Raw genomic sequence first — 15,816 nt, forward strand, 5'->3', positions numbered from 1 at the left:
ATGGAATCGGTTTATATACCATGTGGGATATTTTTCACTGAAAATGGCATTTGATTAGAAAAAAGTAACAGAAAACGAAGAGCATTTAACGTACTGACCTAGCCACGCCAGTCCTTGACTGCAGGATTCCAGCATGTTCATATTAATGATTAAATTAACCATACCAAAGGCCATAATTTATCACAACAACATGTCTAGATAAGCATGTGATTAAAACTAATTTCACCACTGGAGACATGCAGCTTCTGGAAAAAAGAAAAGTTTTACAAGAATCCCTGTAACATGGACAACTTTGAGAAGCATTCAGGTTCATCTGCAAATGTGCGCAAACAGCATCCAAGAGACAGTTCAGATATATATTTTTTAAGGTTGAAGTGTATTGTTACACTGTAGATTTTATTTTCAAGCATGCCTGCATTTACTAGAACCCTTTCTGGTCGATAAAAAAAAACTGTTTTCTAAGCAGAAGTCTCTTAAAATTTTATTGGCTGAGGCTGACCAAAGGATCAGTGTACAAATAAATACGTTTCTGCCCTCTGCTATGGAAATATGGACTGAGATAATGTTCTGGGTATAATTCCCTTTGATAACCTCTAACCCTTTTCATTGTCTGATGTCCTAGGATGAATTATATATGTAGCAATGTAATTTTAGGTGAATTTTAAGTAATTAACGCTGTTTGTTTGCCTTCTGTTCTGTAAGGCCTGAGGGCTGTAATAAAACTGCCTTGAGAAGTATATTCCTAAATATGAATCCAGACATAATGCAGAAGTGGCTAGTGTTGAAGGTGCCCACTGGACTTTTGTTCTACTTTGCTACACCAGTAGCTCAGCTGCCCCTCTGGAACGGAAATACAGAATCAGGATTCACCATCAGGTCAGCCCACCAGAAGCAAGACCTTTTCTAAAGGAGAGCCAGCATGATGTAGTGACTAAGAGCGGTGGTTTGGAGAGGTGGAGTCTGATCTGGAGAGCCAGGTTTGATTCCCCCATTCCTCCACACGAGCGGCGGAGGCTAATCTGGTGAACTGGATTTGTTTCCCCACTCCTACACACGAAGCCAGCTGAGTGACCTTGGGCTAGTCACAGCTCTCTTAGAGCTCTCTCGACCCCACCTACCTCACAGAGTGTCTGTTGTGGGGAAGGGAAGGGAAGGCGATTGTAAGCCGGTTTGATTCTGCCTTAAGTGGTAGAGAAAGTCAGTATATAAAAACCAACTCTTCTTCTTCTTCTAAAACAGGCCCTTCAACTAGGATTGCCAACTCTAGGTTCTGAAATACCTGGAGATTTGAGGGTGGAGCCTGGGAGGATGGGGTTTAGGAGGGACCTTAGTAGAAGGGACCAGCCTATAATACTAAAATCCAAATGACATTTAGAACATGGTATTTTTTCCAAGTTCTCATCTGAACACAGTTTACAAAAAGGGTGACTGAGAAACATATGTCTTGCAGCATCAAGTCAATCGACATACAAAGATGACAGACAAAATTTAGTACTTTCTCAGTTACGATAACAAGCCTTTTCCCCCAGCTTTGTGAGATGTCATTAAGAAAAATTCAAATTTAATCAAGAAAAGCACACGCCATGGCAGTCTTTCGGGTATTTTTTTTTTAATTATTTTTTTTTTGCTGCCAATTGTGTAACATCTGGTGGGATATTGGTGAAGGAAACAAAAGACTACATATCCCAGAAGCCCCCAACATGGACATGTCATTAACGAGAGACTCTCTGAAGTGAGGGTTCTCAGGACACTGGACTTTAACAAGAGTGCTGCTGTTACCATTGCAAGAGAAATTTACAAAAATGAAGCTGGGGAAAGGGTTGGCCGGAAGACCCAGATTTGTGATGTAAAGCGAGGAAGCACTGAACTGTTGCAGATTATCCCGGGTGGACAAAACAGTCCGCTTTGCATGCTGAATGCTATCCAGAAAGGAAGAGGAAAATGCCTCTTTTTTCAGAGAGGTGGCCGAGAATCAGCAAGTTCATCCTGTCCGCGTGTGCTGCTTCTGTGGCAGAACTAGGTATTGACCCAGTCCATACCAGTATTGATGGTGGGGCGCGGGCAGAAGGACAAGGCATGATAGAGGTCTATAAAATTATGCATGGTACGGAGAGAGTGGGCAGGGAGTGGGCACTGAAATGTGTGTAATGCTGGGACTGCAGCTGCTGCCTCTCCCCCACCCCAAATCAGGGGAAAAACAATTTAGGGTTGCCAACAGAGCTCGAGAAAAATGTTCCGTCCCCATAACAGAGGCTTACCGTAATGGGATATTATTTACCAGGTGATTTACCTGCAAGACATGAAAAGCGTCAGCTGCCCATTTCTGCACAGTAGGGTTCTATTAAAGGGACAAGACACTTTTTCTCCAGGCCTGTTGGCAACCATAGATACAGTACTGAATATATAGAGGATGCCGCAGATAGCTTCAATTCAGTAGACACCAGCTTCTTATCATGATATCTATATGAAATAAAAGAGGCTGTATGAATAACCAAAGTTTTGCTGCTTGAGATCTGGGACTACAGTTTAGAATTGGCCTTTTATCAGAAACAAAGAGATTTAGTTCAATAGTTTTGTTGCCTTAGAGAGCTTTTTGCTTGCATTATTTTCAGTGCTGTAATTCTGGCCCCACGGCATTGTTTCATTTACTAGAGATTTCTGCTGTTTGATTGAGTTGTTTTTGAGATATTGTAATTCAACTTGAGTCTCAGTGAGAAAAGGGGGCTACAAATGAAGTTAAAAATAGTGAATGATGGTGATGATGATGAAGACCAGCTTCAGTCCATTCAAATTGCCTGAAACGAGTTTATTTTTAAAATGAGAAACTGGATCTGTATCTTTTCAAAAAGTTTAAAACATGCTTTAAACTGGACCAGTGTTTCAGTCTGCTTGAGGTTTCTTATGATACCACTTTGCATTACAAATTTTGCTTTCCTTGGTGTGGGTATACTAGTAAAATGTAATTTGGTTTGCACACTTTTTCACAGATGTGGGGCATGTTTAAGGAGAGCCTCTGAGGAGGCAAATTCATGGCCATCTTTTAAATTAGGGCCAAGGCATTTAACGTGAACAGCGTGCAGAAGTTACCTAGGGAAAAAGTGACCTGTCTCCTGCACTGGGAAGGTTACATAAAATAATCACGTATTCCAATTTCTTCTCGGTTACTTCCCTTAGTGACTTTCCCTCTGGACCTCACAAAAACCCGGCTTCAGATCCAAGGTGAAGCTGCTGTACGTAGCTATGAAGATGCAAGAAGGAGGACTGTCCCTTACCGTGGTATGCTACGTACGGCAGCCGGGATAGTCCAAGAAGAAGGGATGCTAAAACTCTGGCAAGGAGCAACACCAGCGGTTTACAGACACATAGGTCTGAAATGCAAAGTCTATTTATCTCATCTATCTCATCTATCTGTCTGTCTGATCTATCTATCTTTCTCATCCATCCATCCATCTAGAGCAGTGGTTCCCAACCTTTTTTTGACCAGGGACCACTAGGACTTTTTTGTTCAGTGCAGGGACCCCAAGGTTCAAAATAAAAATTCCAAGAATTTGAAAATAAACTTTAATCATAACTGTTAGTTAAACATTAAGCTTAGAATAATATTTGAATATATATATTTTATAATAGAGAACTTTTAATTGAAAATATTAATTTATTATGGGTTTATAACTTTGTTTTGCGGACCTTAATTTAGTTCTCGTGGACCCCTGGGGGTCCACAGACCCCTGGTTGGAAACCAGTGATCTAGAGAGAGGCACCAGAAGAGTTCCCTTTTAGCTGCCTTTATATCATATACTTATTTTTGCCAGCGAGAGTTTGAATTAAAAAGGTAGTCCCCTGTGCAAGCACCGGGTCATTCCTGACCCATGGGGTGATGTCACACCCCGACGTTTACTAGGCAGACTATGTTTACGGGGTGGTTTGCCATCGCCTTTCCCAGTTGTCTTCCCTTTACCCCCAGCAAGCTGGGTACTCATTTTACCAACCTCGGAAGGATGGAAGACTGAGTCAACCTTGAGCCGGCTACCTGAAACCGACTTCCTTCGGGATCGAACGCAGGTCATGAGCAGAGCTTTTGACTGCAGTACTGCAGCTTACCACTCTGTGCCATGGGGGGTCACAGAGTTTAAATTACTGAATGAAACTCAGCCTTGGGTTCCTTGGAAGCCCAGGCCTTAGCAAGATACCTAACCTATTAAAAAATGTGTGATACATAACCATGATTTGGGCCTTGTAGCTCAACTTTTACTCCCCAATTTTTCAGGCATTATGTTCCTTTTAAAAAGAGGCACACATCCACTAACCACAACTCCATATTCTAGAACAGGGCAGGGTTCCCCAACATGTTGGCCGTGGGTGCCATGGCGCTCGCCAACACCTTTTCTGGCACCCGCCAAATGTTTCTAGAAAATGGGTGGGACCAGGTGGGACCTCTGCACAGAGACACTTCTGATTGGCCATTGGAGACTTGATTGGCTGTGCAGATTTTTAAAACATTGACTCCACCGCCTGTGGCAGGTTTTTAGGGTAGCCATTCTGTGGCTGCGCCCAGTACACTGTGTCAAAATTCCAAAGGTGCCCGCAGGCTCAAAAAAGTTGGGGACCCCTGATCTAGGATCAACACACCTTCAGTTTCACGAGAAGAGTTGCAGATTCACTTACATACCACACAGCACGGCAATTGTAAGTTAAAGTGCTTCCCCTTATATTGTCGAAGCAATAACCGTACTCTACAGCTTGTCCTCACATCTTTGGACTCCACACAGCCGTGCTTCCCCTAACTCTTTCTCATTCAGCCCTTCATTGTGTTTTTGTCATAAGTAGTATACGTAGAAGAAGAGTTGGTTTTTATATGCCGATTTTCTCTACCACTTAAGGAAGAATCAAACCGGCTTACAATCGCCTTCCCTTCCCCTCCCCACAACAGACACCCTGTGAGGTAGGTGGGGATGAGAGCGCTTTAAGAGAGCTGTGACTAGCCCAGGGTCACCCAGCTGGCTTCATGTGGAGGAGTGGGGAATCAAACCTGGTTCTCCAGATCAGAGTCCACCGCTCAAAACCACTGCTCTTAACCACTACACCATGCTTTGATATGCACTGTATCAAAGTTCAAAGGACTTCACATATTTATTTACGTAAGTTTACAGTCTGCCTCTCACTGGGACTCAAGGTAGATTACATAGCACACACCAGTAATATAACATACACCAGTAATCTTTACACCAAGCCTGCAAGGTAGACCATTATGATTGTCCATTACTTATAAACTTCCCAGTCAGTCCAACAGTTCCAAAAATGCTCTAGGAATACACCGTAGTTCCATTGTTGTTACACCTATATTGCCCTCCCGGGGGGGGGGGGGAAGGAAGCGAAAGCACACAGTGACTCACGACAACCATGGAGTGCAGTCCATGGCTGTCACAATCCAATGAATCCAGGACAAAGGACTCAAAATCAAATGTAGAGGAGGGCACCCAAGGAAGAATTCTGCAGTCAAAAAATTAAGCACAAAGAAAAAGTTGACATGTTTTACAGACAGCGAATAGAGACAGGTGAACAATCAGCGTGAATTCTCTCAGGCATACTCAGGCACACCCTTTACAGTCTTGCGCATGCACACGCATGAGCACATGAAGCTGCCTTATAGTGATCAGACCTTTGGTCCCTCAAGGTCAGTATTATCTACTCAAGTGGTTGCAGAGGAGAGCAACGAGAATGATCAGGGGCCTGGAGACCAAGCCCTATGAGGAAAGGCTGAGGGAGTTGGGAATGTTTAGTTTGGAGAAGAGGAGGTTGAGGGGAGACATGATTGCTCTCTTTAAGTATTTGAAGGGCTGTTACATAGGAGAGGGCAGGGAGCCATTCCTGTTGGCAGCAGAAGATAGGACTTGCAAGAATGGGTTTAAATTGTGGGAGGAAAGGTGCTGGCTGGATATCAGGAAAAATTCTTCAAAGTAAGAGTTGTTTGACAGTGGAATCAGCTACCTAGGGAGGTGGTGAGCGCCTCCTCACTGGCAGTCTTTAAGCAGAGGCTGGACAAGCACTTTTCAGGGATGCTCTAGGCTGATCCTGCATTGAGAAGGGGGTTGGATTAGATGGCCTGTATGGCCCCTTCCAACTCTATGATTCTGTGATTCCACTCAGATTGGCAGTGGCTCTCCAGTCTCAGGTCAAGGTCTTTTTAATCACTGCCTCCTTGTACTCCAAGGTCACTGCTGCTATTTCTGTCCACCCTCCCCATCTACTGGCCTGAAGAATTGCTCCTCTGATAATGGCTGTTTTGCTCTGGGGTTAGGGCTCCACTCTGCAGGGTTCATTCTATGTGTTGCACAATTTGCTTGTCTGTTGCTGCTTACTTAAACCTGAGAGCTTCTAACTTTTAGAAACGTACCACAGACTTTGACCGATACCCTTGAAATTTTGGTGGTCTAGAATACCAAAAGAGAAAGTAAGGGTATGTTTTGCAGTGGGCAGAAAAGCACTCACAAATACCAGGCAGTTACAGGGGACCTGTTGAGAATTGTCTAGGGTATGCTCTCACTTCAAGCAGAGCAGCCGTGAGATCTGCAAAGCATGGCCACAGACAAATTGAGCAAGCTACCTTCTAATATGTGGCAGAATTCTTAGCCGTTGGCCACGATTCTGCAGCAGGTGTGTCATATACAGGCAGTAGCATTTATTCTCTCGCTCGCTCTCCTTCACACATTCAAGAGCATCCCCCTAAGAAGTTTGTTCTCTCATGGAGAACTGGGTTCGATTCCCTACTCCTCCACATGAGCGGCGGAGGATAATCTGGTGAACTGGATTTGTTTCCCCATTTCTACACACGAAGCCAGCTGGGTGACCTTGGGCTAGTCACACTCTCTCAGCCCCACCTACTTCACAGGATGTCTGTTGTGGGGAGGGGAAGGGAAGGTGATTGTAAGTCGGTTTGATTCTCCCTTAAGTGGTAGACAAGGTCGGCATTTAAAAACCAACTCTTCTTCTTATTATATAAATTGGCAATGAAAAGGGCTCAATAAAAGGCAGGAAGTTTGAAAACCACTGGATAGAATAAGGAAGACAGAAAATCAAATCAGTGGCCTCTTCCATTCCTATCTGCATGCTTATGATACTATAACAGAAAGATGCTGCTGCAAAGAGACCCTGTCCTAAAACATTCTCACATATTCTTGGTCCCGCAGTGTACAGTGGAGTGCGCATGGTTTCATATGAACATCTTCGTGATTCTGTGCTTGGCCGAGCTGCAGACGGGAGCTTTCCTCTATGGTAATACTGCCCCTGTTTGCTACCCGACACTAATTTGTTATGTCAAGGAATAAAGGCAAAAATAACAGTTACCCTCCCTTTGTGGACTTGGTCATGCTCCTTTTTACTCCTGCTACCCTGAACTTGCCTGATACAAAGTCTGTCTGCTCAAGGCTGGCTCACTGCCCCTTGGGGCAGCATAGTCCAGCGGAGGAATCGACAAGCCACTGCATCATCGTTCTCCTCTCCTCTGTTTTATCCTCACGATAACCCTTTGATTTAGGTGAGGCTGAGTGTGTGTGACTGGCCCAAAGTCACCCAGCGAGCTTCCATAGCAGAGTGGGGATTCAAACCTGTGCATGACATACAATTTCCACATATAGCATCTGAAGAAATAAACTCCAGGGCACAAAAGTTTGTATTATCTTTCAGGTGCCACGAGACTCTTGTTTTCGTTCTGGAAATATGATTCAGTTTTACAAAATGAAACAGATAAGATGGATGAGAAGCAAATCCTATTTATCTCAACGTCTGCATATATATGCTTAGGACTGCAATCTGTGGCTCAGTCGTAGGGCTCAGTGGTGGAGCATCTGCTTGGCATGCAGAAGGTCCCAGGTTCAATCCCCGGCATCTCCAGTTAATGGGACCAGGCAAATAGACGATGTGGAAGTCCTTTACCTGACACCCCAGAGAGCTGCTGACCTTGATGGACCAATGGTCTGATTCAGTATAAGGCAGCTTCATGTGCAACCATGTCTGAATTTGCAGGGGAGGGGCTGTGGCTCAGTGGTAGAGCCTCTGCTTGGCATGCAGAAGGTCCCAGGTTCAATCCCTAGCATCTCTAGTTAAAGGGACTAGGCAAGTAGATGATGTGAAAGACCTTCTGCCTGAGACCCTGGAGAGCTGCTGCCAGTCTGAGTAGACAATCCTGACTTTGATGGACCGAGAGTCTGATTCAGTATAAGGCAGCTTCATGTGTTCAATCTCAGATTTCTGACAGAGGCATTCTTTTTTCTTACTTCTTCATAGGAAAGCTGTGGTGGGGGGCATGATGGCTGGTGCCATTGGCCAGTTCTTTGCCAGCCCAACAGACCTGGTGAAAGTACAGATGCAGATGGAAGGAAAGAGAAGGCTAGAAGGGAAACCGCTGCGGTGAGGCATTCAGCAGCTCCTTTGTTTTCTTCCAGGGATAACGCTTGTGCTCAAATAAAGCCTATGTTTCTCCAGCTTTTAGAGCTGCTTGGACGGGCGCTAAAGATTTGTCTTGGTTTTCTTTTTAATGGATGTTCAAGAAAAGAAAAGGAGATGGTGGCAGCTTGACACCTTGCTTTGTGGTTTGCCCGTCAGTACACACCAATGGATTCTGGGAAATTTGGGTACCTGTTTTCAGGCAAAAGCCAGAATGGTGTAGTGGTTCAGAGCGGTGGTTTGGAGCGGTGGAGTCTGATCTGGAGAACCAGGTTTGATTCCCTACTCCTCCACATGAGCGGCGGAGGCTAATCTGGTGAACTGGATTTCTTTCCCCACTCCTCCACATGAAGCCAGCTGGGTGACATTGGGCTAGTCACAGCTTTCTTAGAGCTCTCTCAGCCCCACCTACCTCACAGGGTGTCTGTTGTGGGGAGGGGAAGGCAATTGTAAGCTCGTTTGATTCTTCCTTAAGTGGTAGACAAAGTTGGCAAATAAAAACCAACTCTTCTCTTCTTCTCTTTTCATGGGGTGGGACCGGGGCTCAGTGGAACAGCCTCTGCTCGGCATGTAGAAGGTCCCAGGTTCAGTCCCCAGTATCTCCAGTTAAATGGACCCAAGCAGTAGATAATGTGCAAGGACCTCATCCTGAGACCCCAAAAGCCATTGCCTGTTTGAGTAGACAATACTGACCTTGGTTTTGATTCAATATAAGGCAGCTTCATGTGTGTTCAAAAGGCATCTCTCAGCACCGTGATTACACGTGCACACAGATCTTTGGGAGGTTCCCTTATGTTTGGGACATGCTCCTATGCTGATTGATTGCAGATACCATTGGTTTCTGATACATCAGGAATCCACAGACCTCTCTCTGTGGACACATCTTGTTCTTGTTCCCTTTCACCAACTTTTGGGCTCCTGCAGCTGGATGCCTCGACAAGGACAAAAGGACTGGAAGAATCTGGCAAAATGAGACCCGAAGCCCAGTAACCCGTGCCTTCCTCTCATACCGTAACATCCTGGAGGGCCACACACAATTGGGATCCTCTGGACTGTGTGGGGAGGCATGTCCCTTGCTGTAAAAATCCATTTGGTCAAGACAACAAAGCTTCTCTCGGTACTGAGAGGTACTTTTCAAACGTTTACCACTACTTGGCGGTTAGTTTGTGGAATGCAAAACAACAGCTCAACAAGTTTCTGGAATGAAAAACAACAACTTTTGTCATCTCAGCGAAAGACAGTTTCTCATAAAAAACTACATAAAGAGCCTGAAATTAATTTTATTCCAGATTTCAGGCCAAACCTGACGTACCATAGGCTTCTCATGGCAGGACCCCTCTGGATAAGAAGGCTATGTTAACACAAACCAATGGAACCAAATGGATTTTTCCGTGCCAACAACAGGGAAACTCTGGCTGGGAGCGTAGCTTGCGTTGCTGGACTATGGCCTGAATTTTTAGGACAGAGGCATTAGTAAGGTGCAATTATTTTGATCCCAATCCTAGATTCCGTGGAGTCCATCATGCGTTTCTGAAGATCCTGTCCGATGGAGGAATAAGAGGCCTTTGGGCAGGCTGGGTGCCCAACGTCCAACGGGCTGCTCTAGTAAACATGGGAGGTAACTTTAGTATTCTCTAGCCTAACAGTTCCTACGTAGTACTTTCTTCATTTTATGTCCTGCTAGTACTATTGCCCTGACCTGGATGGCATAGGTTAGCCCGATCTCAATCAGATCTCAGAAGCTAAGCAGGGTCGGCCCTGGTTAATACTTGAATGATGGGAGACCACCAAGGAAATGCAAGGTAGCTACACAGAAGCAGGCAATGGCAAACCACCTGTGTTAGTCTCTTGCCTTGAAAACTCCATGAGGGGTTGCCATAAGTCCACTTGCTTGTGGGCTTCCTAGAAGCACCTGGTTGGCCACTGTGTGAACAGACTGCTGGACTTGATGGGCCTTTGCCTGATCCAGCATGGCCTTTCTTATTTTCTTATGTTCATTTAGACTTGACAGTGCTTTCCACCAGTACTCTTGAGATAAACTGATTTTTGTTGTTTTGCTGCCCCGGCCCCATTATCTGAGGCTAGATGGGGGGGCGGGGGCAACCCAAGAAAGGGCCTTCTTGATTGTGGCACCAAAACTTTCCAATTCCCTCCCTAGGGAGATTTATCTATCTCCCCCTGTGATCGTCTTCTGCCAGTGTGTTAAGACTTTTGGTTTGCTTGGTATTCCTGCACTAACTCTTATTAGCCCTCTTCCCTGTTTGTGTGTTTTTATGAGTTTTTATATGTTATATTTAATTATTTCACATATTTTATATATATTTGAATTTTAAATGATTTTTAATGTTGGAAGTGTTTTAAGGCTTGCTGCCTTGGGGACCCTGAATAGGATGGAAAGGTAGCATAGAAATGTTTAAATAAAAATAAGTAATGTGAGAAGGGAACTGTCGATGTGTTCTGAAGGACAAAGAGGTACACACAGCCATACTGCAAAGCCACACTCATTCCTTTGCCATGTTTCAATACACATTCACACAATGTGTGGGGAATATTGCTAATCCATTGATACAGCAACCCCCTTTAAGCGCTAAAGATGGCCAACTGAAGAAACAGCTAACTCGTTACATTCCAAGCAGGGCACTCCCAGAGAACATCTGTTTGACAGGACCCCGGTGGACAAGTGGGGGACATGAGGGCTTGGGTTCAAATTCCCTACCCAGCCACAAAGTTCAGTGGGTAACCTTGAGCTCTCTCAACCTAACCTACCTCACAGAGTTGATGTAAAAAAGGAGGAAGAGAGAGCCAAGTTACCACTCCAAGCTCCATGCACGAAGGGCAGGATAAAAATGTAATGTGTGTGTAAAGTGCCTTCAAGTTGCAGCTGACTTATGGCGACTCCTTTTTGGGGTTTTCATGGCAAGAGACTAATAGAGGTGGTTTGTCAGTGCCTTCCTCTGCACAGCAACCCTGGTATTCCTTGGTGGTCTCCCATCCAAATACTAACCAGGGCTGACCCTCCTTAGCTTCTGAGATCTGACGAGATCAGGCTAGCCTGGGCCATCCAGGTCAGGGGAAAATGTAATAGAAAGGGGGAAAAAAGCAGATTCTGAATGCAGAAGCTGATATTGAAGAGAGGAGGGAAGTTTCCATGGTCTACTATGCAGTGTGATTAGCACAAACCACAAATGTACAGCATCTATTAAAAAAAAAAACACTCAGTTAAAACCCTTTCTCTTTTTTGTCAACAGATCTGACAACTTATGATTCAGTTAAACACTTTTTACTCCTGAACACACCACTTCAAGACAACAGCATCACTCATAGCCTTGCGAGGTCTTGTATTCCTTCCTTCCCCGGTTTTCTCATCCTCAGCTTTTGGTGGAAATGTCTCTTTAACCCTAGATAGCAATATACTTGTCTCGGCTTTCAGTGTTACAATTTAAGCTGTCCGTACACATTGTTCTATTAAATGAAAGTGTCTCAATTTAAAATGGGGTTGGGGCCAAACTAGACGTTACTTGCAAATGTGTGGATGCTGTCAAAAACAACACATATATGATTCTCCTCCATAACATAGTAGAACTAGCCCATCATAGCACGTCACAGGGTTCTGTGTTCCTTTTCTCCACTCCACTGAGTTGGCTGCTGCTGGAAGAGAGGGGAAAAACAGCAAAATGGGCAGAATGGAGAGTCAGCAGTCACCCTCAGAAATGGTATTTCAAGGCTGCAGTCTAGATTTCCATTTAATTATCTCATTAAAAGCAAATAACGATAGCCCTAATGTTTTGGGTTTTATTTTATTTTTAAAGCAAAGGTTTAACACAAGTATATTTGAGAATGTGTGTCCATTTCCCATTAGTGAACGAATCTTCAAACTTGTTGCGCTGGCAAACAGATGCCTAGGGCCAGGTGAACTTCTTTTCTTTGGATATGTAGTCTTTGATGTGTGTGTTTTGTTATAATGTTTGTTTAATAGTGGGTGTTCCGGCCTTGTAGCTGCTGTTTTGGGGACTCCGGCGGATGTGATCAAAACCCGAATAATGAATCAACCGAGAGATGAACAGGGAAGGTATGTAAAATATTTCCTGTCTTTTAATTGCAGCTGAGAGCCAGAGCCAAATGCTCGGTAAGAAAAGACAGCAGCCTGTCTTGTTGGGAAATAGCTCAAAACCCTATCTACCGTATACAGCCTTTATCTTCTCTGCTACTGGCAAGTGTTCATTTATGAGAGCAGAATACCTAGTCCAGAATATCTTGCATACAAAATTTAAGGCTGTATTAAGAGGAATGTTTGATTCTTTCATTTATTGCACAGTATTAATCCTGAATGTTGTATTATTTAGTTCTGTGGATTGGCAAAAAAGAATACAATTTTGAAGAATTATTCCCAAAATATTACTTTAAAAAACGTATATGTTGTCATTCGGGTTGCCAGGTCCTCCCTGACCACTGGCAGGGTGTGCATGTGTGTGTGTGTGTGTGGGGGGGATAGGGTTGCCAGCTCCAGGTTGAGAAACCCCTGAAGATTTGGGGATGGAGCCTGGTGAGAACGGGGACTTCAGAGGGGTACAGTGCCATAGAGTCCACCCTCCAAAGCATCTATTTTCTCCAGGGGAACTGATCCTTCCCCCCTTTCGTTACTAGGGGTCTGCTGTATAAATCTTCCACTGACTGCTTGTTTCAGGCAATTCAAGGTGAAGGGTTTTTGTCTCTGTACAAAGGTTTTGTACCAACATGGATGCGAATGGTAAGTTTCCTTTTAATAACTAGCATAATACACTAAACGCTCAATTTCTTGTATTGCTATGTTATGAAACTGCAAGATGCCTTTTGCATACTTGTAGGTAATTGCATAGGGCCAGCCAACATGAAAAGTGCCTGACTGCTTATCCCTGGACAGGCAATTGGGTGTGACACCGTGGGATTGTGCTCATCTCCCCAGTCTTCACCCCCAGGCTCTTCCCTTGCAGTGTGTGAAATGCCCCCTGTTCTCCTTCAAACCACCTTAATGATATATTAGTGTGCCAATGTGGTATAGTGGTTAAGAATGTTGGACTAGTATCCGGGAGATCCCGGTTCAAATCCCCACTTGTGCCATGAAAACTTGCTGGGCAACTTTGAGCCAGTCATGTTCTGTCAGCCATACCTACCTCACAGGGTTGTTGTGGGGATAAACTGGAGGAGAAGAGAATGATGTAAGCTGCTTTGGGTCCGCATTGGGGAGAAAGACAGGATATCAATCAATCAATCAAATTAATAAATAAATGCTGGAGAAAAGAAGGATATACCGCCCCTTCACCTGCTCCCTGTTGCTTCACAATAAGGGGAGAGTTACATGTGGGGAACACTGTGTTATACAATTCTCCACATTTTATCTGTCCAAGTTATCTGTCCAAGTTACTCAAGAATTGCAATGTATGCTAGATGTTTCAGTATTCTTCTCACCAGCTCAACAGCTATTGCTTTACTGCCGTGGAGTGAATGTTACCTCTAATTTACATTGATCATCCTTTTCTTTTTTACAGGCTCCTTGGTCTTTGGTCTTCTGGCTCTCCTATGAACAAATCAGAAGAATTACTGGAATTAGTTCGTTTTAGGAATGTACAATATATTCTGTGATTATTCAATGTGCTATTAAGCTTTCGATGGAACATTTGTGTAAATAAGGTTGTATACGGACGACACTTTAGCGAAGGCTCACTGACCAGCCATTTTCTGCATAGTTACTACATTATGTTGTGTATCTTGCCAGTTTTGGCAAAATCTCTTTTGAATCGAGTAAGTAGAGGATATAGAATAGCCAAGGATGTTACTTGCAGCCAAAAACTATTTCAGATGAGTTCCTGATATTAGCCTAGAGCGAGATGCATCAAGAGGCAAATGAAAACCAAAACCAAAACAGTAAATGGTGGTAAATGGTGATTCTTTAAATGGACTGCCACTAAACAACAAAGCACTGAGGAAGAATCCCAAATCACTGTGATTGTTATGTGTGGAAAACAGTGAACTGTGATGAAGCAAGAGCGGAGCATAAATAAAAGGATACTGTATTTAGAAATACGGATGCAGAATCTTTCATTATCCACAGCTCTCCCCAAAACTACTGGAAGAATCAACTGGATCGAAAGTCCAGCTTCTCCCTCACACCATAGCACCCTGCAGGGCCAAGCACAGCAGGGGTTGTCCAAAGGGAGGGGATCTTGTAGTAAAACACCATGTGTACAAGCCTCCTCTGTGAACAAAACATTCTCTGAGTATTAAAGAGGTACTTTTCGAATCTTTACAGGTACCTACAGAATGCAAAACAATGGCTAGGAGCTCTGTCAGTCTTGTGTTTCTGTGCTGATGGAATTCTACACAAAACCAAGGTCCAAAATTTATTTTGTTCAAGATGTCAGACCAAAATCAAAGCACCTTGAGTGCCCAAGTGGCGTAATGGTTAGAGTGTCAGACTAGGATCTGGGAGACCCAGTTTCGAACCCCATTCTGCCAATGGTGACTTTGGTCCAGTCACATATTCTCGGCCTAACCCACCTCACAAGGTCGTTGTGAGTGTAAAATAGAGGAGAATGCTGTAAGCTTCTTTGGGTACCCATTTGGAAGAAAAAAGGGTGTGTACTCAGATTCTCATGGCAGGTCCCGTCAGGATAAGAGGGCTGCATTAACATGTCCTGTTTGATTTGTCAGGACTAACTTGTGAAGGAAACTAGTGAACCTATATTTTAGCAAAAATGAATTTAAGCCAATTCAGTATTCTTAGCATTAATTGGTCTTAACTAATGAATACTCTGAAACAAAGCATGCTTACACTGTGTTCAATGGTCTTCATTCACAAGTCAGTTAACCCTGTTATTTTTATTAACGATTGAACTGCAAGTTTGTTCAGGACACAGAACCATTATTTATCAACAGTGCCAATTCTGTACACTATTCAAGGCAAAACAATATTAAAACTTTTTTTCATTTCAAATTCAAAAGAAAATCCTTCAAAAGCACATTACATTAAAAGTACATTACATGAAATATGGATCTATTCCTTTCAAATTAACCATGTCCAAAAGTGACACATTCCTGATGTCATTTGTAGAAAAAACCCTAAAGAAATCAGATGTCCTAAATTACACCTAGAACAGCAAAAATGTTCACGTTCTAAGAATCCAGCACCATTTTAAGGAACTAAACCAACAGCCCATTCCTGGGCGCTGCAACTGGAAAACATTTCAAATGTTAGGCATCAAATTTTCATACATTAGCAAATTTCAAATGTTAGTCAATTTAAAGTACCTTATTTCTGTGAGTTCAAAACTGATTTTAGGTACATTTGCCACCTTTTGTAGCGCTCCAGCGCCTTTAAAAATCGCAAGACAGGAATGCAAT

The 15,816-nt window shown here is 43.6% G+C and overlaps 1 protein-coding gene across 1 annotated transcript; it reads left to right on the forward strand.

The window, feature by feature from the left end:
• The first annotated feature begins 282 nt into the window (after window positions 1-282).
• Window positions 283-14,051, forward strand: SLC25A27 (solute carrier family 25 member 27). The gene is made up of 10 exons (XM_056856823.1): window positions 283-307; window positions 1,928-2,020; window positions 3,175-3,366; window positions 7,185-7,269; window positions 8,281-8,403; window positions 9,945-10,057; window positions 11,688-11,772; window positions 12,416-12,508; window positions 13,084-13,186; window positions 13,965-14,051. Exons 1-10 carry the CDS (start codon window positions 283-285, stop codon window positions 14,034-14,036), a joined length of 984 nt encoding a protein of 327 aa, XP_056712801.1. The 3' UTR covers window positions 14,037-14,051.
• The last annotated feature ends 1,765 nt before the right edge of the window (window positions 14,052-15,816 follow it).

Source organism: Euleptes europaea, chromosome 10, assembly GCF_029931775.1.
Source record: "Euleptes europaea isolate rEulEur1 chromosome 10, rEulEur1.hap1, whole genome shotgun sequence".
NCBI lineage: Eukaryota > Metazoa > Chordata > Lepidosauria > Squamata > Sphaerodactylidae > Euleptes > Euleptes europaea.